The sequence below is a fragment of the Cervus elaphus genome, chromosome X (genome assembly GCF_910594005.1).
Source record: "Cervus elaphus chromosome X, mCerEla1.1, whole genome shotgun sequence".
Classification (NCBI taxonomy): Eukaryota; Metazoa; Chordata; class Mammalia; order Artiodactyla; family Cervidae; genus Cervus; species Cervus elaphus.
This window is the reverse complement of record NC_057848.1, coordinates 139,282,568-139,309,261: the sequence shown is the minus strand read 5'-3', so window position 1 is coordinate 139,309,261 and position 26,694 is coordinate 139,282,568. Positions and strand designations below refer to the sequence as shown.

Here is a 26,694-nt window from a genome sequence, read left to right as displayed (position 1 = left end):
AAGGCACAAATTGGATTTTTCTTATTATGGTTCTAAATACTTCTAACACGGTTAACATTATTTTCAATATTTAAAAATGCTTCTAAACACTTTATTTTAAATTAAAAATCTCTCCAGACCTTGTGGAAATGAGATGGTGAAAGTTTGGGGTTGCTTTGAATTGTGGCCACAGACCAGTCTGTTCGACCAAGACCTTATTGTCCTTCCAGAAATAGTCACGCAGTGGCTAGGGGCATGGAGTTTGTTATAGATGCCTCCAAAGAGGATGCGGTGCTCCTGCCAGGGCCAAATACTTAGACTGAATATCAGAAATATTAGGCCTTTAGTAGCTGCTGGGGTCAACCACACTTGGTTGCAGAAATTCATATAAATGTTTAGGACTTTTGCCAATGTGTAGTTTTCCCTGTGCTTGGTTTGGTTATTTAGTTTGAAAATATAATTGGTAATGCTGTTTTAAATATGCAGTAGCAGTTTCAGGTACATTTGAGAGGTTGTAGTGTATGACAATAACTGATCCAATTGTCAGCATGTTGACCTTTTAAGAAGGCAGTGTTTAATGTATTTCTCTCTGTGGCAACCGGGTCACTTGGTGATACCAATTGTCTTGATGAAGACTGAGTTGTGGTTTAATTTAAGGAGGGTAATAAATCAAGTAATTGTTCTATTTGTACAATCTGTAATTGCCTTATTAATCATCCCTTCATGCGGGAAATTTCTTTGGTGAATCTGTAAGATTCTGTTTAATACACAATCTTTGAAATTCTAAATGTTCTTTGCACGGCAGTATGTTCATTTTATTTGAGAGTCTAGCATGAACTCAGAAATAAATATGATTTGTAGTCTTAAAGGTGTTCTCGATATGCTATTTGAATTCCTATGTAATATTTCACACCAACCTTTTGTGTATATATTTGAGTATCCATTGCTAAAAAGCTGAGCTCTAGGTAAGGCAAGTAAAGTTTGTGAGGGCACAAGCCTGTGATATAACCCATCTGTGTCTTTCGTCCTACTTCCTTTCTTCTCCTCTTTCCTTTGCTTTTCTCCTTTGCCAAGATTTGGCTGTTACCAAATCCTATTCTCCAAATTTCCTTTTCTCCTCTAACAAGAATGTGGCTAGAAATATATGCTTAGTCCATGGGAGGACATAAATATGTACCAGAGATTTGCAGTTACACCTGGGTGTAGGAAGGACTACTATAGAGAATTGAACAGAGACCTTAGCTAGCAATGAAGTTTGCCTGGAAAGAAAATCCTTTACACAGAACGTGGCATTGGAGGCAAGAGTTTGACAGCTTAGTATATTTAAATCCCACTTATCTTGCAAATATCATCATGAACTCAGCTGTTTTGACTTCATGTCTATGAGTGTGGCCTTCTTTTGCAAGTCTCAGTATCGTGTGGTAATTTTGGAAAATGGATCACAGTTATCTTTTTATTGCTGAATTTCATCTGTGTAGATTTAGGTATTGGGGTTGATATTCCCTTTTGAGAGATTAATAAAGTGTGTCATCTTTGCTTTAGAGATAATTGATTGTAATTTTTTCACAGGTTAATCGTTGATGGTCAAAAGAATGATCCTACACATAGGCAAGACTATGCTGTTTTCTTGAGATTTGAGTCTGTAGGAACTAAAGATGGATTTTTGAGAGATGATAATCAAATCATCAAAAGTAAGTGTGAAGTGAACATTATCATCAAATATGTAGCTGTTTAAATTCTGTAAAACTTTGGACAGCAATATATGTAGAGGCAATTTAATGAAATGTATAATTATTGATTAGAATGAAAATGGAAACATTCAAGAGACCTTAACATTCAAGAGGTCTTCTGTGGAACATTGAGAAAAGTCAACCTCAGAATCATTTATATAATAATTTTCCAATTTAAGTTAAATGACTTAATTATTTTAAGATGACAGTAGATAAACATGGTGATGTAGAGTTAAAGGAATAAAATAAAAACAAAAAACAACCTTGTTTCTTTTCTTTGTAAGCCTAGATTTTCTCTTAGAGATTAACATGGAAACAAATGATCTATTTCATCTTTACCAAACCTTTAGCTCTCTTAGGATCTACATAAAGTAACAGTTAAAGAATAAGACCTAGAGTTCTAGTATCAATAAATAGGATGCCGTATTTTGTTATAGGATATTCATAAGTGCATGTGCTTTGTAGGTCACATGTAAAAATGCAGTGGACTCTGTACATTTCAGGTAATGTTGGATGAGTTGGAGTGAGGAAAATGGAATTGAAGTTCAGTTTAGCAAGAAAGATCAAAGAGAAAATAAAAATATAGGCAGAGGAGAGATGAAATCCAGAAAGATGACCATGGCAAGATAAGAGTCTAGAAGATTTGAGTGTTGGTATGAGTGATGTCATTGAGCAGAGATGAACAGTATTCCTAGGGCAGAAATTGATTGCTCTGTTACTATTTATGCCATAGTTGGTGATACTGAGCTCTGTCTGCTGATCATAGACAGAACATTTATTCTAGGCTTTCAAGTTAATCTAATTTTCAGTGGCTAGAGATAGAGATGCTAGGTTTGCCTTAGAATCTTGGATTGGCTAGTAACAGCATGAGTGAAGAAATATAAACCCTATTTTGGGGATTCTAGTTGTAATACTTTCTCTGCAAAACTATTCTTTCACTCAATCAGAGCCCTCATTTCATACTGACTACCTTCTTTTCTAGTACTGTATCTCCAAAACTTCATATTTACATTGTTTCTCAGCTTATATTCCATTGTTCATAATTTTAATCACTTTCCCCCAAGTATATGTAAATCTCTTGGCTCAACTCCCACTGTGACTGAGTGGAAAACCTCTAATCTGATTCAATTCAACTCTCAGCCTACTCCAGGGCTGCACCTCAGAAGCTAATTGGGCCAGTGAAGAACACAAAACCATTAATCCCAACTGAGTCCTGGCCTTTGCCATTCCTGCTACATTCCTCCACTCATTCACTTTCTCCTGATCTGAGATTAATATTCACCCAGCTTCTCTTCTCGCCTGAAAACCCCAATCCTTCCTCCTTTACCTTCACTCTAAGTTGACAACTACAATAAGTGACCTAATAAGACATTTCCACTTGGATTTCTACCAGATGTCTCACACTTAACATGTCCAAAAAGAACTATTGGTTTCCCCATAGCCTGTCCCTCCTGAAGTCTTTCCTGCCTCAAGAAATGACTTCATTTCTTCCATCACTTCATTCCATCACTTCAGTTGCTTATGCCAAAAACCTTAGCATCATCATTTATTGTGTTCAATCTCTGATTCTACTGTAATCAGTCAGCAAATTTTGTTATCTCTACTGTCGAAAGTATATCTTATGTCGGATCATTTCTTACCATTCTTCTACTACTCTTCTGCAGCCATACTTCATTCCTGAGGGTTGTTTTTTTTTGAGCATGCCAAGTCATTCCTATGTTAGAGTCTTTGTATTTGCTGTTTTCTGTATTTAGAATACACTTAAAAAAATTTTTTTCCCATGATTTTCTTCCAGGGTCCTTTATATCTTTGCTCACGTCTCCCTATCCGTTCTTTTTGGAGTTCCCCATATAAATGAGCAGCCCCAAGACATTGTACTCTGTTTCACCTTACTTTACCTATTTATTTTGTTGTCAGTGTCACCTCACTAGAGTGTAAAATCCATGAGAGCAAGGACATCACCTGTTTTATTCACTATTGTACCCCCAAGGCCTAGAAAAATACCGACACAGAGAAGGCATTCAGAAACTTTGTTGAATGAAAGATTGAATTAGATACCCATGTCTCATCAAGTCTTTCAGATGACACTATTTGGACTGAGCAAATATATTCTGGGTTCCCAAAACACTATTAATATTAACAGACTATTACTGCTTTTACAGGTGACTCGTTTCAGAAAGTGGAATTAGCCCTGACAGGCTCAGGACTTCCAGTCTTACTTCAGTTTGATCCTGGAAGGGTTCTTACTTTTGCACCTTGTTTCATGGGTGGACATTCAGAGATTCATTGTGTTATGCAAAATCGATCCAAATCCCTTCCTCTGATGTACCACTTTAAAAAAACTGCACATTTTAAAATTGACCCTCAAAAGGGCAAGATTGATGAAGGATGTATGCAGGTAAGATTATCATTCTATGCTTTCACATGCTTTAAATAGTTTAAGGTTGACTAAAAAGCCATGCAGAGGATAAAAGCCTACATTTGTTGCACCAATGTTTAGAAATTTAATCTCTTTTGTGGCCTAGTTATGAATACTTTTGTATCGGTACCTGTACAATATTCGTAATTATTTCTTACGTGCCTTTCATGTGCCAAAATAAAAAACCAACCAACTGTAGAGAAAGTAAAGAAGTGCAAAACATAGTTACTGCTCTTATGGATTTTTTTTTTCCCGAGAGAGTATGTATCTATGTGCCCAGGAGGTTGACCCCTAAACTTAAATATCCAGCGCGGAGCTTTGACCCTCTCTCACAAGGGTGGATCCAGGAATGAGCCTGGAGCCCGTGTCTAGGGCAGTGGAACCGCAGGGACCAGAGGCGGGAAGCCTCTGAGCCCGCGGCTGCTGGTAGCAGCAAATGGTGAAACTGCCGTGGGAACCAGGCCGTCTTCCCGATCCCAAGAGCTGAGGATGGTTGGCCAAGCTTGGGCGCACACATGTGGGGGAAGTGGAAGTCCAGTGCCATGTGCAGAAGCTGCAGCCTGGTTCCGACCCAGTGCCAGGAGAGAGGTGGCGGCGGCGGTTTTGCCACCAAGAGGCCCAGGTCTTGCACTCCTGTGAGGCGAGGCGGAAGGGGGAAAGCAGGCCCTAGAGTCTGAGGACTAGCCGAGGCATGCATCCTCCCAGGCCCGCTCTTGAGAGGCTGGTGTGGAAGGCGCCCTGCAACTGACTGGTCATGGGCACCGTGCATCGGGGGCACAGTGAGGCGTGGGGGGTCGAGGCTGGCGTCAGGAGGCTCGCCGTCACCCGCGGAGTGCAGGAGGACAAGTCTCGGCTCAGGTGCTGGTAGTTCGGGATGGGCTCCTACAGCGCCTCCTGCTGGCGCGGCGGGGACGCGTGCGGCCGCCGCAGCCAGGTCGCCACCTGGGGCCGCGCTGCCGGCGGGGTCCATCCAGGTGGGCGGTGTACCGGGGCCGCTCCCGGACCTTGGCGGCTTGGGTCCCGCTGGCCGCGGCTGCGTGGGCAGTGGATGCACCCCAGCTCTGGCCATGAGCCCCGGGCGGTGAGCGGACCCAGCCCGCGCCGCCCGGCCCGGTACCCTGGCCTGGAGCAGCCCCGGGGGATGAACCTGGGACGCCGCCTCCTCCTCTCCAACGCTCTGCTGGGTAAGAAATTTTTTAATGCACTACGGAAGCGTCAGACATACACACAAACAGGTAGGGTTCAAGAAGAATGCCAAATGTCTTAAAACAAGATCTGTAACAAGGTGATATAGAACCTCCAGAAAAAGAGACGCAGATGTATAGAACAGACGTTTGGACTCTGTGGGAGAAAGCGAGGGTGGGATGATCTGAGAGAATAGCACTGAAACATGTATATTATCAAGTGTGAAACAGATCGCCAGTCCAGGTTTGATGCATGAGACATGTGCTCAGGGCTGGTGCACTGGGATGACCCAGAGGGGTGGGATGGGGAGGGAGGGGGGAGGGGGTTCAGGAGTTGTAAATCCATGACTGATTCATATCGATGTATGGCCAAAACCACTACAGTATTGTAATTAGCCTCCAACTAATATAAATAAATGGGGAAAAAAAGAACCTCCAGCCAGATAGAAAGGTCTGCCAAGATGGCAACATAAGAGCCAGACAGTGAAGGTTGAGTTGAATTTTCAAATTGGAAACAAAATGCTTAATTGACGGAGGCCTTGGAGAGCTTCCCATGCAGAGCACAGAAGTTGAACGCCAAGACATACCTGTGAGCGCTAAGGACACTTTCTAGATGTCCGGTTTGCTTTTCCTCACTCCTCAGTTCTTTCCCAGATCGTCTGCCACTTGTTTTGTGTTTGTTTTAAGTAAACTTTTATTGAATGTAGCCGCTCTTATTTGTTGCCTATTGTCTATAGCTGCTTTCGTGCTACAAGGGCAGGTTAAATAGTTGTGAGTTGTATGGTTCATAAAGCCTAAATAGTTACTGTCTGGTAATTAACAGAAAAAGTTTGCTGAGTCTTGCTCTAAACACCATTAGACAGGAGTGGTTTATTTCACCTGGGGTTCTTACCTTATCATCTTTCCTCCGATGCATAGTGGTTTGGTTCATAAAGTTATTGATGGAAGCTTTCTCCCAGTTGCAATCAAGAGCTATTGTATACATGTTTAAATGCATGCAGTTAATATGTATAACTCTTCCTGCTTCATTAGAATGACACTCCCTCCCCCCATTTTCAATAGAGCTAATTAGTCTTCAGAGAATAACACATGCTAACCATTATGCAAAACATTGTCATTTTAATGGCTTCTTAGACTAAGCACAGCACAGCACATAGACTTCCTTTAGTCTGTCTCTTAATCTTACCAGCGTAATTCATTTTCTCCAGTAACCTGCATATCTTTCAAAACATAGCTGATTTTCTCTGATCAGAGAAGCTCACAGGGATCACAGGAATCTGGTCAATTTCTCTTAGCAGCCAGCTCCAAGTGTTAAAGAGTTTGAAGCTGAGAGACTGATTATCAATTTCCTACAGAAGCACTTTACACAAGGAAGAGAGAGTGGAGAGGAAGTTGAGAAAGAATGTAGTGAGCGGAACAAAATGAGTGAAAGATTTTAAAATAGCAGTGTTTTAGAAAAGATGGAAAATAATAGCCCAAAGAAAATAAAGGCTCTGATGAATTTATAATGTGGAAGGATATGTCCTACATCCTCTGTGATACTTTACTTTTGCTAGTTGAAATAAGATGTTTCAGAACTTATTGTGGCATCCAACTTCAATTTTGATTAGCATTATCTTAGGAATGGGCCAAGTACCCAGGAAACAAGAGAAATATTAAAGGATGAAATATATAGAGGGAAATGATAGTAATAGGCTATTTTTAAATTTGTGTGTGTGTGAGTCACTTCAGTTGTGTCCGACTCTTTGCAACCCTATGGACTGTAGCCCACCAGACTCCTCTGTCCATGGAATTCTCCAGGCAAGAATGCTGGAGTGGGTTGCCATGACCTTATCCAGGGGATCTTCCCAACCCAGGTGTTGAACCTGCATCTCTTATGTCTCCTGCATTGGCAGTCGTGTTCCTTACCACTAGCACCACCTGTTCAGTTCAGTTCAGTTCACTCAGTCGTGTCTGACTCTTTGTGACCCCATGGACTGCAGGACACCAGGCCTTCCTGTCCATCACCAACTCCTGGAGTTCACCCAAACCCATGTCCATCGAGTCGGTGATGCCATCCAACCATCAAATCCTGTGCCGTATCCTTCTCCTCCTGCCCTCAATCTCTCCCAGCATCAGGGTCTTTTCAAATGAGTTAGCTCTTCACATCAGGTGGCCAAAGTATTGGAGTTTCAGCTTTAACATCAGTCCTTTCAATGAATATTCAGGATTGATTTCCTTTAGGATGGACTGGTTGGATCTCCTTGCAGTCCAAGGGACTCTCAAGAATCTTCTCCAACACCACAGTTCAAAAGCATCAATTCTTCCGCACTCAGCATTCTTTATAGTCCAACTCTCACATCCATACATGACTACTGGAAAAACCATAGCCTTGACTAGATGGACCTTTGTTGGCAAAGTAATGTCTCTGCTGTTTAATATGCTGTCTAGGTTGGTCATCACTTTTCTTCCAAGGAGTAAGCGTCTTTTAATTTCATGGCTGCAGTTACCATCTGCAGTGATTTTGGAGCCCCCCAAAATAAAGTCTGCCACTGTTTCCCCATCTGTTTGCCATGAAGTGATGGGGCCAGATGCCATGATCTTAGTTTTCTGAATGTTGAGCTTTAAGCCAACTTTTTCACTCTCCTCTTTCACTTGCATCAAGAGTCTCTCTAGTTCTTCTTCACTTTTTGCCATAAGGGTGGTGTCATCTGCATATATGAGGTTATTGATATTTCTCCTGGCAATCTTGATTCCAGCTTGTACTTCATATAGCCAAGCATTTCTCATGATGTACTCTGCATATAAGTTAAATAAGCAGGGTGACAATGTACAGCCTTGACATACTCCTTTTCCTATTTGGAACCAGTCTGTTGTTCCATGTCCAGTTCTAACTGTTGCTTCATGACCTGCATACAGATTTCTCAAGAGGCAGGTCAGGTGGTCTGGTATTCCATCTCTTTCAGAATTTTCCACAGTTTGTGGTGATCCACACAGTCAAAGGCTTTGGCATAGTCAATAAAGCAGAAATAGATGTTTTTATGGAACTCTCTTGCTTTTTTGATGATCCAGTGGAGGTTGGCAATTTGATCTCTGGTTCCTCTGCTTTTTTGAAAACCATCTTGAACATCTGGAAGTTCATAGTTCGCATATTGTTGAAGCCTGGCTTGGAGAATTTTGAGCATTACTTTACTAGCGTGTGAGATGAGTGCAATTGTGCGGTAGTTTGAGCATTCTTTGGCATTTTCTTCCTTTGGGATTGGAATGAAAAGTGACCTTTTTCAGTCCTGTGGCCACTGCTAGATTTTCCAAATTTGCTGGTATATTGAGTGCAGCACTTTCACAGCATCATCTTTTAGGATTTGAAATAGCTCAACTGGAATTCCATCACCTCTACTAGCTTTGTTCATAGTGATGCTTCCTAAGGCCCATTTAACTTCGCATTCCAGGATGTCTGGCTCTAGGTGAGTGATCACACCATCGTGATTATCTGGGTCGTGAAGATCTTTTTTGGATAGTTTCTCTCTGTATTCTTGCCACCTCTCCTTAACATCTTCTGGTTCTGTTAGGTCCATACCATTTCTGTTCTTTATTGAGCCCATCTTTGCATGAAATTTTCACTTGGTATCTCTAATTTTCCCGAAGAAATCTTTACTCTTTCCCATTCTATTGTTTTCCTGTATTTCTGTGCATTGATTTCTGAGGAAGGCTTGCTTATCTCTCCTTGCTGTTCTTTGGATCTCTGCATTCAAATGGGTGTATCTTGCCTTTTCTTCTTTGCTTTTGGCTTCTCTTCTTTTCACAGCTATTTGTAAGGCCTCCTCAGACAGCCATTTTGCTTTTTTGCATTTCTTTTTCTTGGGGATGGTCTTGATCCCTGTCTCCTGTACAGTGTCACGAATCTCTGTCCATAGTTCATCAGGCACTTTATCAGATTTAGTCCTTTAAATCTATTTCTGACTTCCACTGTATAATCGTAAGGGATTTGATTTAGGTCATACCTGAATGGTCTAGTAGTTTTCCCTACTTTCTTCAATTTAAGTCTGAATTTGGCAATAAGGAGTTCATGATCTGAGCCACAATCAGCTCCCAGTCTTGTTTTTGCTGACTGTATAGAGCTTCTCCATCTTTGGCTGCAAAGAATATGATCAATCTGATTTCAGTGTTGACCATCTGGTGATGTCCATGTGTAGAGTCTTCTCCCGTGTTGTTGGAAGAGGGTGTTTGCTGTGACCAGAGCGTTCTCTTGGCAAAACTCTATTAGCCTTTGCCCTGCTTCTTTCCGTACTCCAAGGCCAAATTTGCCTGTTACTCCAGGTGTTTCTTGACTTCCTACTTTTGCATTCCAGTCCCCTATAATGAAAAGGACATCTTTTTTGGGTGTTAGTTCTAGAAGGTCTTGTAGGTCTTCATAGAACCATTCAACTTCAGCTTCTTCAGCATTAGTGATCAGGGTATAGACTTGGATTACCTTGATATTGAATGGTTTGCCTTGGAGATGAACAGAGATCATTATGTCATTTTTGGGATTGCATCCAAGTACTGCATTTCAGAGTCTTTTGTTGACTATGATGGCTACTCCATTCTTCTAAGGGATTCCTGCCCACGGTAGTAGATATAATGGTCATCTGAATTAAATTCACCCATTCCAGCCCATTTTAGTTCACTGTTTTCTAAAATGTCAACATTCACTCTTGCCATCTCCTGTTTGACCACTTCCAATTTGCCTTCATTCATGGACCTAACATTCCAGGTTCCTATGCAATATTGCTCTTTACAGCTTCAGACCTTGCTTCTATCACCAGTCACATCCACAACTGGGTGTTGTTTTTGCTTCGGCTTGGTCCCTTCATTCTTTCTGGAGTTATTTCTCTACTGATCTCCAGTAGCATATTGGGCACCTAGCAACCTGGGGAGTTCATCAGTGTCCTATCTTTTTGCCTTTTCATACTGCTCATGGGGTTCTCAAGGGAAGAATACTAAAGTGGTTTGCCATTCCCTTCTCCAGTGGACCACATTTTCTCAGAACTTCCACCATGACCTGTCCGTCTTGGGTGGCCCTGCATGGCATGGCTCATAGTTTCATTGAATTAGACAAGGCTGTGGTCCATGTGATTAGATTGGCTAGTTGTCTGCGATTGTGGTTTTCAGTCTGTCTGCCCTCTGATGGAGAAGGATAAGAGGTTTATGGAAGCTTCCTGATGGGAGAGACTGACTGAGGGGGAAACTGGGTCTTGTTCTGGTAGGTGGGGCCATGCTCAGTAAATCTTTAATCCAATTTTCTGTTGATGGGTGGAGCTATGTTCCCTCCTTGTTATTTACTTGGGGCCAAACTGTGGTGAAGGTAATGAAGACAATGGCGACCTCCTTCAAAAGGTCCCATGCATGCACTGCGACTCTCAGTGCCCCCAGCCCTGCAATAGGCCACCACTGACCCACACCTCTGCTGGAGACTCCTGGACACTCACGGGCAAGTCTAGGTCAGTGTCTTGTGGGGTCACTGCTCCTTTCTCTGGGTCCTGGTGCACAGAAGCTTCTGTTTGTGCCCTCCAGGTGTCTATTTCCCAATCCTCTGTAAGTTCTGGCAGCTCTATGGTGGGGTTAATGGCGACCTCCTCGAAGAGGGCTTATGCCATACCCAGGTCTGCTGCACCCAGAGCCCCCGCCCCTGCGGCAGTCCACTGCTGACCCGTACCTCCACAGGAGACCTCAGAGTTCTGTCTCAGTCTCTGTGGGGTCCCCGGGTCCTGGTGCACACAAGGTTTGTTTCAGCCCTCTGAGTGTCTCTGGCAGGAATGGGGTTTGATTCTAAATGCAAATTCGCCCCTCCGCCATCTTGCTGGGGCTTCTCCTCTGCCCTTGCACGTGGGCTATCTCCTCACAGTTGCTCCAGCAAAGCACAGCCACCTGGGAAGGCTTTTAGTTTATGGTAGGAATAAAGTTAGTTACAGTTGATTAGGGATGGGCTGTCCCTAATGGTTATATTGAGAAAATATGTAGGATGGCCAACAATTTAAGTGGATGCCATATGAAAATGTTAATTCAGTTTGAGTGAAGAGGGCATATCTGAGTGTTTAGAGAAGATACATGGGTGACAGTTGATAAATATGTGGGTGAAGAGATAATGAATCACTGTTGAGAAAGCAACATTTAAAGAGGGTGTAATAAAGGGTCTTTTCTTTCATATTACATGAATTTTTTTCTGTTCACATAGGTTTTTAATTTCTGTAATGCAAGACAGACCTGAAGTATATTTGCCACTTAAATTTTGTCAGCATATAATCTTCTGGGCATAAAAAGGAATATATACTTTTGTACACCTTTGAAATCAATTTGGAAATTTCACATTGAGTGGGGCTCCTGGGAACTCCCTATGCTATATGAAATTTTCAAACTCAAAAAATCCCATACCTGATAGTTAATTTCCTAACATAATTTTTAGCCCTCTACATTTCTAGATTTCTTGAGCAGTTATAAGTTTCAAATTAATAAAAAATGAATGTAAGAAGTGTAGGGGACACTGGAGAACTATGACTTCCACAGGCTGGTCAAATAGCCTCTAAGTATTTGGAAGTATGGTAAGATTATTATTTTCCTTTAATACCAACTTTATTGAAGCATCATTCCATACCATAAAATTTACACACTTAAGTATACAATTCAGTGGTAATTAGTGTAGTCACAGAATTGCGTGACTGTTAGCACTGTCTAATTTCACAATGTTAGCATCACCCCAAAGAGAAACACAATGTCCTTTAGTGATCACTCCCCCTGCTTCCCATTCCTCAGCCCCTGGTAACCACAAATCTCTTCTATCCCTATAAATTTTTCCTGTTCTTGACATGTCATATAAATATAGTCATATAGTATGTAGGCTTGTTTCTATTTTCTTTGATTTAGCATATCTTCAAGATTCATCAGTGTTGAAGTATCAGTACCCCAATTTTTTTATGGCCAAATCATATCCCATGGTATGGCTATACTACCTTTTGTTTATCCATTCATCAGTTGATGGCCATTTGAATTGTTTCTACCTTTTGGTGGTTGTGAAGAATGCTGCTATAAACATTCATATGGAAGTTTTTATATGGATATGTTTTCTTATGTATGTAGGTTTTACTATAGAAACAAAGTGTAATAAAACAAAGGGGGAACTTTAAAACTTTGAATACAGATCAAGGTGCTCTGAGGGATATAGCGGTAAATATACAGTTTATAATTGCCCCACACATCCCCAGTTTTATGCTCAATGTTCTTTATTTGTCCTCAGCTTTATTGAGGTATAATTGACAAATAGGACTAAGGTGCACATGAGTTGGGAGGATCCCCTGGAGGAGGCATGGCAACCCGCTCCAGTATTCTTGCCTGCAGAATCCCCATGGACAGAGGAGCCTGGTGGGCTACAGTCTGTAGAGTCGCAGAGACAACTGAAGTGACTTAGCATGCATACGGAAGAAGGCAATGGCACCCCACTCCAGTACTCTTGCCTGGAAAATCCCATGGACGGAGGAGCCTGGTAGGCTGCAGTCCATGGGGTCACTGGGGGTCGGACATGACTGAGCGACTTCACTTCCACTTTTCACTTTCATGCATTGGAGAAGGAAATGGCAACCCACTCCAGTGTTCTTGCCTGGAGAATCCCAGGGACATGGGAGCCTGGTGGGCTGCCGTCTATGGGGTCGCACAGAGTCGGACACAACTGAAGTGACTTGGCAGAAGCAGCATGCTTACATGCAAGGTGCACAATTGTTTTGATAAATGTGTACATTGTGAAATGATCAACACAGTTAATCTAATTAACATATTCATCACCTCACATTTTTACATCTTGTTTTTATGGTGAGAACATATAAGATTTACCCTCTTCGTAAGCTGTAGGTATACAATATAGTATTGTTCACTATAGTCATCATGCTGTACATTAGATCTCCAGAATTTACTCATCTTAAACAACTGAAACTTTGTACTCTTTTGACCAACATCTCCCTATTTCCACCCCCACCCCTCTCCCCTGCCCCAGGTAGCCACCATTCTACTCTGTCCTTCCAAGAATTTGACTATTTTTAACTCACATATATTTCACATGTAAATTTCATGTAATATTTGTCTTTCTGTGTGTGGCTCGTTTCATTCAGAATAATGTTCTTCGAGTTCATCCATGTTGTCAGGAATGGCAGTATCTCCTTCTTTTTTAAGGCTGAACGACATTCCACTGTGTGTGTACTATATCTTCTTTATTCATTTGTTGATGAACATTGAGGTTGTTTTTGATTCTTGACTATTGCAAATAATGCTGCAATGAACATGGGAATGCAGATTTTTCTTGGAGATACTGATTTCATTTCCTTTGGATATATACTTAAAAGGGGGATTTCTGGATCATATGGTAGTTCTATTTCTAATTTTTTTGACATGTCCTCATACTATTTTCCCTAATTGCTGTCTAATTGCTATATCAGTTTACATCCCCACCAACAGCAAACACCAAAAAAGGTTCATTTTTCTTCATAACCTCAGCAACCTTTGTTATCTGATTTTTTTTGATAAATGACCATTTCAACAGGTGGGATGTAATAGCTCATTGAGGTTTTGATTTGCATTTCCCTAATGATTAGTGATGTTGAGCACTTTCTCATATACCTTTTGCCATTCATATGTCTTCTTTGGAGAAATGTGTATTCAAGTGCTCTGCCCGTTTGTTAACCAGGTTATTAATTTGCTTTTGATTTGTAAGTGTTCCTTATATATTTTCCATATTAACCCTTTATCACATATATGGTTCACAAGTATTTTTTTCCCTCTATAGGATGTCTCTTTACTATGTGGACTGTTTCTTTTGCTGTGCAAAAGCTTTTTAGTTTGATGCAGTCTTGTCTATTTTTCACTTTTGTTGCCTGTTCTTTGGAAGTCTTATTCAAAAAATTGTTCTCAAGACCAAATATGTGATGTTTCGTGGCAAAGGAGTTGTACATAGTTGGACATAGTGATTGATCCTTTGTGTGTGTTACTGAATTTGAATTTGAATTGTTTGATAGTATTTGGTAGAGTTTTGCACATATATTCATAAAGGACATTAGTTTGTAGTTTTCTTGAATGCCTTTTTACATTAGAGTGAAACTGGTATCATGGAAAGAGAAAGCGTTATCTTTAATTTTTGGAATACTTTGTGAAGAATTGGTGCTCATTCTTCTTTAAATGTCCAGTAAAAGTCACCATCAAATCCATCTGATTCTGGACTTCTCTTTGTCAGAAGTTTTCAGAATCTGTTTCAATCTCTAGTTATCCTATGGCTATTCAGATATTCTGCTTCTTCTAGAACCATGTTCAGAAGTTTGTGTCTTAGGATTTGTCCGTGTCATCTAGGTTATCTAATTGGTTGGCATGTGATTATTTATTGTTTTATTGTTCTGTCATACTCATTTTTATTGATATAGAGTGGTAGTGATATACTCTCTTTTATTCCTGATTTTAAGAAATTGAGTTTTTGCTGTTGTTGATTTTGGCTTGGTGAGTCTAGCTCAAGTTTTTTTCAATATTGTTAATCATTAAAAGACATAGTTTCAGGTTTGTTGATTTTCTCTATTGCTTTCTGTTCTCTCTTTCATGGTTATTCCTTTCCTTTTGTTTGCTTTGTTTACTTCCTTTTGTTCTTCTTTTTTCTATTTCCTAAGATGGAGGTTAGGTTATTGATAAAAGGCCTTTATCTTTTTTTAATATTGGTGCTTACTGCTATAAATTTACTTCTAATCACTGCTTTTGCTGCATCCCATAAGTTTTGGTATGTTGAGTTTTAGTTTTTCTTTATCTCAAAGTTTTCTCTAATTTCTCTTGAAATTTCTTCTTTGACCTATTGGTTACTTAGAAGTGTGTTATTTAATTTCCACATATTTATGAGTTTCCTGCATTCTCTTGTCTTTATTTGTCCTTTTAAACAATTTCTATATTGATATGCTCTATTTTGTGAGATGTTCTCATACTGCCTTTAAGTTTTTAGACATGTTTTTCTTCAGTCTTTTGAACATATTTATAATAGTTGACTTATTGTCTTTGTTTAATAACTCTAACAGTTGAGTTTCCTCAGGGACAGTTTCTATTTATTAGGTTGGTACAAAAGTAACTGTGGTTTCAGACCATGAATTTTAAATCATTATAACTAGGCAGAAATACATCTTTATAAATCAAAATAGAAACCATTATGATCAACACATTTTGCCAATGAGAAATAAGTTTGTTTATTCCTGTAGCATAAAAACCCACGCTATGAAGTTTGACGAACTCTTGGAAAGCATTTTCTGCCTCCTGCTGGTTGTGGAAGTGTTTTCCCTGCAAAAAGTTTTCAAGATGCTTGAAGAAGTGGTAGTTGATTGGCAAGAGATCAAGTGAATGTGGCGAATGAGGCTAAACTTTGTAGCCTGATTCATTCAACTTTTGAAGTGTTCATTGTGCAATATTTTAGGTAATTCTCAAATCGCTGAGAAGTTAATTTTGACAATTTTCCCAGTGTTCTCTTTCTGTTTGTGAAGGAGTAACTTTTTGGAGGCCTTTATTCTGCCATTCTGGAAGTATTTCAGTACCACTAATCTTAATTTTTTTCTTAGATAGTTTTCTAATAATGTGTATCTTAAAGATTTGTCAGAGCTGTATATGATGTTTCTAAAGACTTTAATTTCACCATCAATAAACTAGCTTGCCTTAAAATTTTGTAAGCAACATTTTTTATTTTCTTTTTATTTAATCCTAACAGTTTTCTGTTTTCGTAATCCATTTCAGCTGCTATAAGAATATACCATAGACTGCACAGTTTATAAGCAACTGAAACTTATTTCTAACTGTTCTGGAGGTTGGAAATCCCAGATTGGAGTGCTCGCATGGTCAGGTGTGGGCCCTCTTCCTGGGCACAGATTTCTTCTGATATCCTCACATGGTGGAAGGCTTCAGGAGCTCTGTGGACCCTCTTTTATAAAGGCACTAATTGTCTATATTATAAAGCATTAGAATTTAACAGAAGAATTTCAGAACTTCCCTGTTGGTTCAGTGGTTAAGACTCCTTACTTCCACTTCAGGACATGAGTTCAGTCCCTGGTTGTGGAACTAAGATCATGTATGTTGTATGAAATGGCAAAAAAAAAAAAAAAACCAAAACATGAGTTTTAGGGGTTCACAAATATTACCCAGGAATCGAACCCAAGTCTCCTGCATTGCAGGCAGGTTCTTCACCTGCTGAGTCACAAGGGAAGCCCAAAATATTCAGCCTATAGCAATTGATCACTTTTCTTCTTTTTTCAGAATGTGACATGTTCATTCATTCCACATCAAGTTGGAGTCTTTAAAGTGAAGCAATTTATAGAGATTATTGATCACTTTTCTTCTATTTTCAGAATGTGACATGTTCATTCATTCCACATCAAGTTGGAGTCTTTAAAGTGAAGCAATTTATAGAGATTATTGGCTCAGTGGCAGATGAAAATTTGCAGTCTTCATCACTGAAGCCTTTCCATCAGATATATTTATATTTTAATAGTGTCTGCAAGCCTTCCACCAAGAAAGTTGTGATGAAAGTTAATCCTGGTATGCTATTAGGGGTGCTTATCAATTATTAGTTACTCTAGGATTATCTTAACACATTAATGTTTAACTGTGTATATCAAATGTGATCTAATCTAATGCTTCTAAACTTTTGCATGCATCTGGGCCTATAAAAATATGTCACTGTCTTACATCCCATCATTGATTATTAAGCAGATCTTTGTTGAAGCCCAAATATTTGAATTTCCAGCAGATGCTGATGCTGCCATTTTGAAGATCTCACTTTGACTAGCACTGGTTTGGTGGTATATAAAATTTATTAAATATGTTAATATTTTATTCTTTTACTTTTTTGAGTCTATAATATAAACCATTTTGACCATTCCATGGATTTTCTGATTGCTACTGTTTCAACTAATTCTCAGTTATCTCTTATACATTGAACCATATGAAATTGCTGATATTCAGTTCTCGTTATAAAAATTTCAGTTTCATGTGGGACAACCCAGTCCTTCAAGTTAACAGGTTTTAGTTTTTTTGCATGCATTTTTATCACTTACGCATACATTATTTTGCTAAATTGTTTTATGTAGATCCATTGATTAATTATTTGTATTTTCTGAATTTGCTTAGGGATTTAGTTTTAAGTTGGAAGCAGCACTCTAGTGTAATTGTTAATTCATAAAAGTTCAAAAAAAACCATGTTTAAACTTAATATTCAATTCTCTAACAGGTCTATCCCCTTTGGTCAGTAATCCTACGGGACAGTTTGTGGTGAAAGACTTGGTGCAGTACAAGAACCATGCACCTGTTGCGATGCTTCAGTCAGCCATGACACACATTCACAATCATAAGATAAAGAAAGAGTTAATAAAGGGTGCACTGATAGCCTTTCCCAACGACCGAGCTGCAAGTATCCGGTCTGGAGAAGACCATAAAAATTTCAGGTAATGCGCTATATTAAAAACCTGAAATTTCATAAGACACAATAACCAGCATGACATGCAGAGATCTTATCAGATCCTGCTGTAATAAATTAGTGATGGTAATAATAATAATAGTAAATTTTTCATTTTCAATATTTTTTTTTTTTTTTTACTTTGGAGGAGTTGTTGTGGAATGCTACTGTATTTCCTTCATCTAACTTTTCATCTCTAATGTGTACTTGCCAGGATTTGTGAATGGTTTACCCAATAGTTCTTAAAATAGGCTGTTGACAAGTAGAGAAGAATAATAGAAATAATCATGTTTGAAAATGTATACAGTCCTCAGAATAGTCATGTTCATTAATTATGGCTGAGAGCTTGACTTTATCTAAGATTAAAAAATTTAAACTGTGATAAATCAGTTGTTCTCGTCTTCATTGTCATTATTGTCTTCATCCTTAGCATCATCTTTGTTCAATCTTCTCAAAGTCACATTTCCAACAGCTTTTCCAAAAATGAACGAAAATCTCACTGGTTATAAGAATTATAAGTGATAGTAAACCTTAACTTAAATTTATTGAAACTTGAAAGGAATTACTATCTTGTCAGTGCTTAGTGAGAATAAACTCAGTCATCCTGACATCTTTATTTTAGCCATTAGCTCAGGAATGGTTTTTATACATTTGAGGACAAACTGGATTTCTTTTCTGCATGCTTGTATGTTACCATACAACTGTCTAAACTCGATCATGCCCCATAACATTCTTTACTTGTCTCTTTACCTTTGGTGAATCTTTAAACTCACTTACTTTTACAGTTATTTTCTTAAAATACAATTTGATTTTTTATGCCATGATTGTTTTATTATCCACAATTGCAAAATTTTAAGTTTTTATTAATATATAGTCTATTTTAAGATTTTATTTTACAAATTCCATCCATGTCAGTTTTTATCTCTCTTTTTGTAGTTGGCAAGTACTATAAAACACACAAGCATGATTATGCAGACTCTACTTTAAATAATTATACAATATAAGAAAAGGAAAACACTGCAAAGATAGCTGTGGAAATATTATTTTTAAATGTATTATTTTCAATTATTTCCAATGCTTATATAAATATATCTATATACAGATATAGTGTGTTAATGTAACATTAATATTTTATTGGTAAGGCAATATTAATCAGATGATCTAAAATGCCAGGATTTTTTTTTTTTTTTTTTTTGAGGAAGGCTAACCTAAACATTTTATATTTATCCCATGGCCATAATTATATTTTTTCTCTCAATTTACTCATTTCCATACTAACAGAAATACAAAATTTAGTTATTTTCTGGCTAGCAATTAGTAGTGAAAATTCAAATAATGACATTTTACAGTGTATTAACTTGGTAATTATAATTGCTATTTTATTTTTTAATGCATTTTACCTTTTCAATTTTTGAGAAGAAAATAAGGTAAGAATTTTGTCTAGTTTTATTTAATGCAGTATATATCTTGTGTTTAGAATAGTGTGTTATAATAGGCACTAGAAATAGTAAAGATTTCTTTAATGAATGAGGGAAAATGTCATATTTACATAGTAATTTTTTTTTTTTGCCTGTACTTTGCACACTTTAAAAAATCACCTACTCAAAGATTCAGAGGTATTTCTTAAAGTTTGTTCTTTAAGGATCTCATAAGCATTTAGATATGTTAGTCACCAGCATTTGTCACTTCAGGCACCTACTCTACTACTCACGTCTAAGTCCTGCCTTTTCTTCTTGCTACAGACACAGGGACTTCAGATATAGGAATTATTTCTAGATTCTAAAGGTAAAGAATCTACCTGCAATGCAGGAGACCTGGGTTTGATCCCTGGGTTAGGAAGACCCCCTGGAGAAGGGCATGGCAACCCACTCCAGTATTCTTGCCTGGAGAATTCCATGGACAGAGGAGCCTGGAAGTCTACAGTCTGTGGGGTCGCAAAGAGTTGGACATGACTGAGCGACTAACATGTACAAAGGTAGTTCAAGATCCCAGAGCCTGAAGGGAGACTTAAATATATCAACAACTATCTTTGGAGAAATATCAACAACCTCAGATATGAAGATGGTACCACTCTAATGGCAGAAAACAAAGAGGAACTAAAGAGCCTCTTGATGAGGGTGAAGCAGAAGAGTAAAAAAGCTGGCTTCAAACTCAACATTCAAAACACAAAGATCATGGCATCCAGTTCTATCACTTCATGGCAAATAGATGGGGAAACAATGGAAACAGTGATAGACTTTATTTTCTTGGGCTCCAGCATCACTGAAGACGGTGACTGCAGCCATGAAATTAAAAGATATTTGCTCCTTGGAAGGAAAGCTATGACAAACCTAGACAGTGTATTAAAAATCAGAGATATCACTTTGCCAACAAAGGTCCATATAGTCAAAGCTGTGGTTTTTCCAGTAGTCATGTATGACTGTGAGAGCTGGACCATAAAGAAAGCTGAGTGCCAAAGAATTGGTGCTTTTGAACTGTGGTGTTGGAGATTGAACTGTGGTGTTGGAGAAGACTCTTCAGAGTCCCTTGGACTGCAAGGAGATCAAACCAGTCAATCCTAAAGGAAATCAACCCTGAGTATTCAATGGGAGGACTGATGCTGAAGCTGAAGCTCCAATACTGTAGCCACCTGATATGACGAGCCAGCTCATTGGAAAAAACCCTGATGCTGGGGAAAATTGAGGAGAGGAGGAGAAGGGGGCAGCAGAGAATGAGATGGTTGGATGTCATCACCAATTCAGTGAGCATGAATTTGAGCAAACTCCAGGAGATAGTGGGCTTCCTTGGTGGCTCAGCTGGTAAAGAATCCACCTGCAAAGTGGGAGGCCTGGGTTTGATCCCTGGGTTGGGAAGATCCACTGGAGAAGAGAAAGGCTACCAACTCCACTATTATTGGGCTTCCCTGGTGACTCAGACGGTAAAGAATGTGCCCACGATTCAGCAGACCTGGGTTCGATCCCTAGATTGGAAAGATCCCCTGGAGAAGGGAACAGCTACCCACTCCAGTATTCTGGCTTGGAGAATTCCATGGACTGTATAGTCCAGGTCACAGAGTCGGACACCACTGAGCAACTTTCACTTTCCAGGAGATAGTGAAGGGCAGGGAAGCTTGGCATGCTGCAGTTCATGGGGTTGCAAAGAGTCAGACAGAACTTAGTGACTGAACAGCAACAGTCCTTGAGTAGGAAAGCATTTGTTTCTCTCTTATTGCTTCACTCTCTTAAAGAGTTTAACTCAGTTAAAAAAGTCTTACTGTAACCACTGAGGAATTATTGAAAACAGGAAGAAATATTAGATTAAATTTCATTTGACTGTGTAAGACTACTAGGTTTATACTTATGATTTAATTACTGAGAGTGAGAATCTCAATAATTAATAATATTTGCTGAAGACTGAGGTAGCCTAAGGCCAAAGGATATACTTCTTGTTTTTATGGAAAATACGTGGTAGGCCCAAGTAAAAGTGTGAACACAGTTGAGTGAATATGAGATATTGAGTAGTTTGTAGTTCTTTTTTGGATTTTTTCTTTCTATAGGTTTGTTGCTGATGGTTACTTTATAAACTGAGATATTAAGAAAGCAGCATAATTTAAAAAAGGATTCCTTATTCTTTCTATATAATTTTTTTTCTGGTTTTGAATACAGTGATCTAAAAGTAATTAACTATTAGGAAACACTAATAAGATTCAGATCTAATTCCATCTGTAACCTGGAGCTGCCCAAATTATTGCCTCCTTGACTAATACCCCAAGAATAGGTGGTGTTACATCCCAATGACCTTAGAGATTGTCTGTCATTAGTTTATGAAGAAAATTAGACATCATTCTAATCCTACATGTAATAAATAATGTCTCTGTATGTAATAGGATATGAGGACAATATCAGGACAGGACAGTCCTGTTCACCAATCTGTGCCCTCCTGGTATAGGAGGCACTCAATAAAAATACTGATTGAATAAATGCACATGTATCAATATACATAAATATTAACATGACTTCCTCGTATTGTAGGACGATTTTCACAAAGATTCCAAGATATAACTATGTGGATCCTGATTTTGCATATACTAAATTTGAAAAGATAGAAAAGAAATCTCATGAAAAATATTATGCAGAATACATTAAATATTTAAGAAATGTGCGCCTGCAGAAAGAAGCACACAGGTAAAGTTCACTTTCTCAAACAATATGAAACAAACAGATCATGGTACCTGTAAAGCCAGAATTTTTTTCTTTAGGTTCTTTTTCGTGATTTAAAGGATGTTTTCATGTATGAAAGCAACAAAACGTTGAACTACTTAAACTGCACTTATTTCCTTTTTTACTTTTGATTTGGGAATGTCTTAGATGGACTTCCCTAGAAGCAGATTCTGAGACAGGAATTCCAGCACATGTGAATTTTGGAGGATGTTCTTTTGGGAGGAACGTGTACAATGTGAGGAAGCAGGATAGGGCAGGAGAGGGAGCTCAGAAATAATGTGTTTCAAATAAAATTTACTCTCAGACTGATGCCTGGGGTCTCTTGAGTGTAAATTATACCATGTTGTTGTTCCTGCCTTGAGTCAAAGGAACTTTTGTGCTCCATATCAGTCATTGCCTGTGAATTGTCATTGGGTATGGTAGGGTGGGTGTAACTTTCTTGGGGAGGTATTTGAGAATGGGGTCCGCTTAACAGAGGGCAGTTTTATGTGGAAAGTGCTTTTGCCTGCTTCAGTGGATCTCAGTGGGTCAGTAACAGCATCTACTATGGGGAATGTTTGAATTTACTGATGTATATATTTTCTAAAAGACAGCCTCAATTAGTTATTATTATGATTTCCCTAGGAAGTGCATATACTCATATAATGACATAGACATAGGATTACATCCTGCATCTGGTCTAAAATCACCCACTGTCTCAGAAGTGGAAATGGAAGAGGAGTTATCTTCAGCACAGTGTTGGATCAAACACAACCAATTGCTATGTACCAGAAATATAGCATTCAAGGAGACAAAGTCTCTGAGAAGAAAGGCATGTGCAATATTTCACATTTGATTATACCATGATAATTCTTAATATATCTTTTGCTAGTATTGAACAATTAATTTTAGAATAATGTGATTTCTCACAGGTTCTTAAAGGACTTAAATCAGACCCATCCACACCCCATGAAAAACATGATTGCAGCTTAATTTTGACACCAAAGCAAATTTATCAAGTAATTGTTGGTAAGAATACTGAAGTCTTTTTAAAAAATAGATTTATTGAAGTATAGTTCATATTTCATAAAATTCACCAGGTCAAAGCATGCAAATCAGTGAATTTCAGTGAATTTACAGGTTTATTCAGCCATCATCACAATTCAGTTTTTACAATGATGCCATCACCCTCATCACTGTTATGCTGTTACTTCCAGTTCCCACCCCTAGCCCCAGGCAACCATTAATTAGCTTTCTATCGCTATAGATTTGCCTATTCTGAATATTTCATGTAAAAGGAATCACATAATATGTGGTCTTTCTTACATTACTGCTTTTACGTAGCATAATGTTCGTAAGGTCCATCCCTGTGGTGTTAGGTATGAATATTTTGTTTGTTGTTATGCTTAAATAGTATCTCATTTTATTAGGAATGGGCTTCCCTGGTGGCTCAGCTGGTAAAGAATCTGCCTGCAATGCAGGAGACCTAGATTTAATCCCTGGGTTGGGAATATTCCCTGGAGCAGGGCATGGCAACCCACTCGAGTATTCTTGCCTGGACAATCCCCATGGACAGAGGAGCCTGCAGGCCAAAGAGATGGATACGATTGAGCGACTAAGCACACACACATTTTGTTTACCCATTTACAGTTGATGGACACTGAGCTGTTTCCAGTTTGAGGCTGTTGTGAATAATGCTGCTATAGTCACATATAATTCTTTGAGTGAACATATGTTTTTATTTCTTTTGGTTAGATTCCTATGAGTAGAATTGCTGAGTGGTATGGTAACTGGCTCCAAATTGGGAAAGGAGTACGTCAAGGCTGTATATTGTCACCCTGCTTATTTAAATTATATGTAGAGTACATCATGTGAAATGCTGGGCTGGATGAAGCACAAGCTGGAATCAAGATTGCTGGGAGAAATATCAATAATTTGGGATATGCAGGTGACACCACCCTTATGGCAGAAAGTGAAGAACAACTAAAGAGCCTCTTGATGAAAGTGAAAGAGGAGATGAAAAAGTTGGCTTAAAGCTCAACATTCAGAAAACTAAGATGATGGCATCCAGTCTCATTACATCATGGCAAAGAGATTGGGAAACAATGGAAACAGTGAGAGACTTTATTTTGGGGGGCTCCAAAATCACTGCAGATGGTGACTCTAGCCATGAAATTAAAAGATGCTTGCTACTTGGAAGAAAAGCCATAATCAACCTAGACCACATATTAAAAAGCAGAGACGTTACTTTGCCAACTAAGGTTCGTCTAGTCAAAGTTACGGTTTTTCCAGTAGTCATATATGGACTGTAAGAGTTGGACTATAAAGAAAGCTGAGTGCCGAAGAATTGATGCTTTCGAACTGTGGTGTTGGAGAAGATTCTTGAGAGTCCCTTGGACTGCAAGGAGATCAAACCAGTCACTCCTAAAGGAAATCAGTCCTGAATATTCATTGGAAGGACTGATGTTGAGGCTGAAACTCCAATACTTTGGCCAGCTGATGTGAACAACTGACTCATTGGAAAAGACCCTGAGGCTGGGCAAGATTGAGGGCAGGAGGAGAAGAGGACGACAGAGGATGAGATGGTTGGATGGCATCACCGACCTGATGGACATGAGTTTGAGTGGACTCTGGGAGTTGGAGATGGACAGGGAAGTCTGGAGTGCTGCAGTCCATGGGGTCGCAAAAACTCAGATATGACTGAGAGACTGAACTGAACTGATAGTAACTGTGTGTGTAACTTTTAATGAAATTGCCAAAAATTTTCTGCAGTGACTGCACTAGGTTGCAATCCCTCCAACAGTTGTTGTTCAGTCACTAAGTTGTGTCATACTCTAGACTGCAACAAACCAGACTTTTCTGTCATCCACTATCTCACAGTTTGCTCAAATTCATGTCCATTGAGTTGGTGATGCTATCTAACCATCTCATCCTCAGCTATCCCCTTCTCCTGCTTCATTCTTTACCAGCATCAGGGTCTTTTCCAATGAGTTGGTTCTTCCTGTCAGGTGCCCAAAGTATTGGTCCTTCAGTAACCTTCTTTCTAATGAATGTTCAGGGTTGATTTCCTTTAGGATTCACTGGTTTGATCTGGCAATGCAAGGAACTCTCAAGAGTGTTCTCTAGAACCACAATTCAAAAGCATCAATTCTTCGCCTCTCAGCCTTCTTTATGATCCAACTCTCACATCTGTACATGACTACTGGACGCACCATAGCTTTGACTACATGGACCTTTGTCAACAAAGTGAAATCTCTGATTTTTAATACACTGTCTAGGTTTGTCATAACTTTTCTTTCAAGGAGCAAGTGTCTTTTAATTTCATGGGTGCAGTGTTTTGGAGCCCAAGAAAATAAAGTCTGTCACTGTTTCCATTGTTTCCCCATCTATTTTCCATGAAGTAATGGGACTGAATGTCATCCATGATCTTAGTTTTTTTTTTTCTTTTTTTTTTTATTAATTAATTAATTTATTTATTTTTTCAGTGGGTTTTGTCATACATTGATATGAATCAGCAATAGATTTACACGTATTCCCCATCCCGATCCCCCCTCCCACCTCCCTCTCCACCCGATTCCTCTGGGTCTTCCCAGTGCACCAGGCCCGAGCACTTGTCTCATGCAACCCACCTGGGCTGGTGACCTGTTTCACCATAGATAATATACATGCTGTTCTTTCGCAACATCCCACCCTCACCTTCTCCCACAGAGTTCAAAAGTCTGTTCTGTACATCTGTGTCTCTTTTTCTGTTTTGCATATAGGGTTATCATTACCATCTTTCTAAATTCCATATATATGTGTTAGTATGCTGTAATGTTCTTTATCTTTCTGGCTTACTTCACTCTGTATAATGGGCTCCAGTTTCATCCATCTCATTAGAACTGGTTCAAATGAATTCTTTTTAACGGCTGAGTAATATTCCATGGTGTATATGTACCACATTTTCCTTATCCATTCGTCTGCTGATGGGCATCTAGGTTGCTTCCATGTCCTGGCTATTATAAACAGTGCTGCGATGAACATTGGGGTGCACGTGTATCTTGGTTTTTTGAATGTTGAGTTTCAAGCCAGCTTTTTCACTCTCTTCTTTCACCCTCATCAAGAGCCTCTTAGTTCCTCTTCACTTTCTGCCATTAGCGTGGTATCATCGGCATACCAGAGGTTGTTGATATATACATGAGGGTTGCAGTTTCTCCAGGTTTTCACCAACAATTTTTATTTTCTGTCTTTTTGATTACAGCCATGCTAGTGAGTGCAAAATGTTCTCTCATTGTGGTTTTGATTTGCATTTTCTTTTTGACAAAGTGCTGAATATATATTGATGTATTTACTTAGAGATACAACTACTTAAATTGTATATCTTATTTGGAGAAATGTCTTTCTCCAATTTTTAATTTGAATATTTGCCTCCTCATTAGAGAGTTTAAGAATTGTTTATGTATTTTGAATACACATCTTTTTTCAGATATGATTTCCAAATATTTTCCCTAAATCTGTGGCTTGTTTTTTTTTTTTTTGGTTTGTTTTCTTAATAATGTTATTTAAAGCACAGCAATTATTTAAACAAAATTGAATTAGCTAAATTTTTTCATTTTATTAATCATGCTTTTGTTTTTTCTTAATCATGCTTTTAATATCATGCCCAACAATCTTTAGCTAGCTCAGTTCACAAATATTTTCTCCTAAACATTTTGTATTTTTAGATCTTACATTTAGGACTACAATTCCTTTTAATGTTTTT

General features: G+C 38.8%; 1 protein-coding gene across 1 annotated transcript in view; it reads left to right on the top strand.

Annotated features, from left to right (window-relative positions):
• The window catches only part of CFAP47 (cilia and flagella associated protein 47), a 479,971-nt gene that overhangs the window by 17,183 nt on the left and 436,094 nt on the right, over nucleotides 1-26,694 (top strand). The window contains exons 7-13 of the mRNA XM_043897451.1: nucleotides 1,549-1,670; nucleotides 3,872-4,107; nucleotides 16,670-16,859; nucleotides 17,551-17,764; nucleotides 21,786-21,938; nucleotides 22,599-22,785; nucleotides 22,886-22,982. Coding sequence (XP_043753386.1) covers nucleotides 1,549-1,670; nucleotides 3,872-4,107; nucleotides 16,670-16,859; nucleotides 17,551-17,764; nucleotides 21,786-21,938; nucleotides 22,599-22,785; nucleotides 22,886-22,982 — 1,199 coding nt within the window. The remainder of the gene's footprint in view (nucleotides 1-1,548; nucleotides 1,671-3,871; nucleotides 4,108-16,669; nucleotides 16,860-17,550; nucleotides 17,765-21,785; nucleotides 21,939-22,598; nucleotides 22,786-22,885; nucleotides 22,983-26,694) is intronic.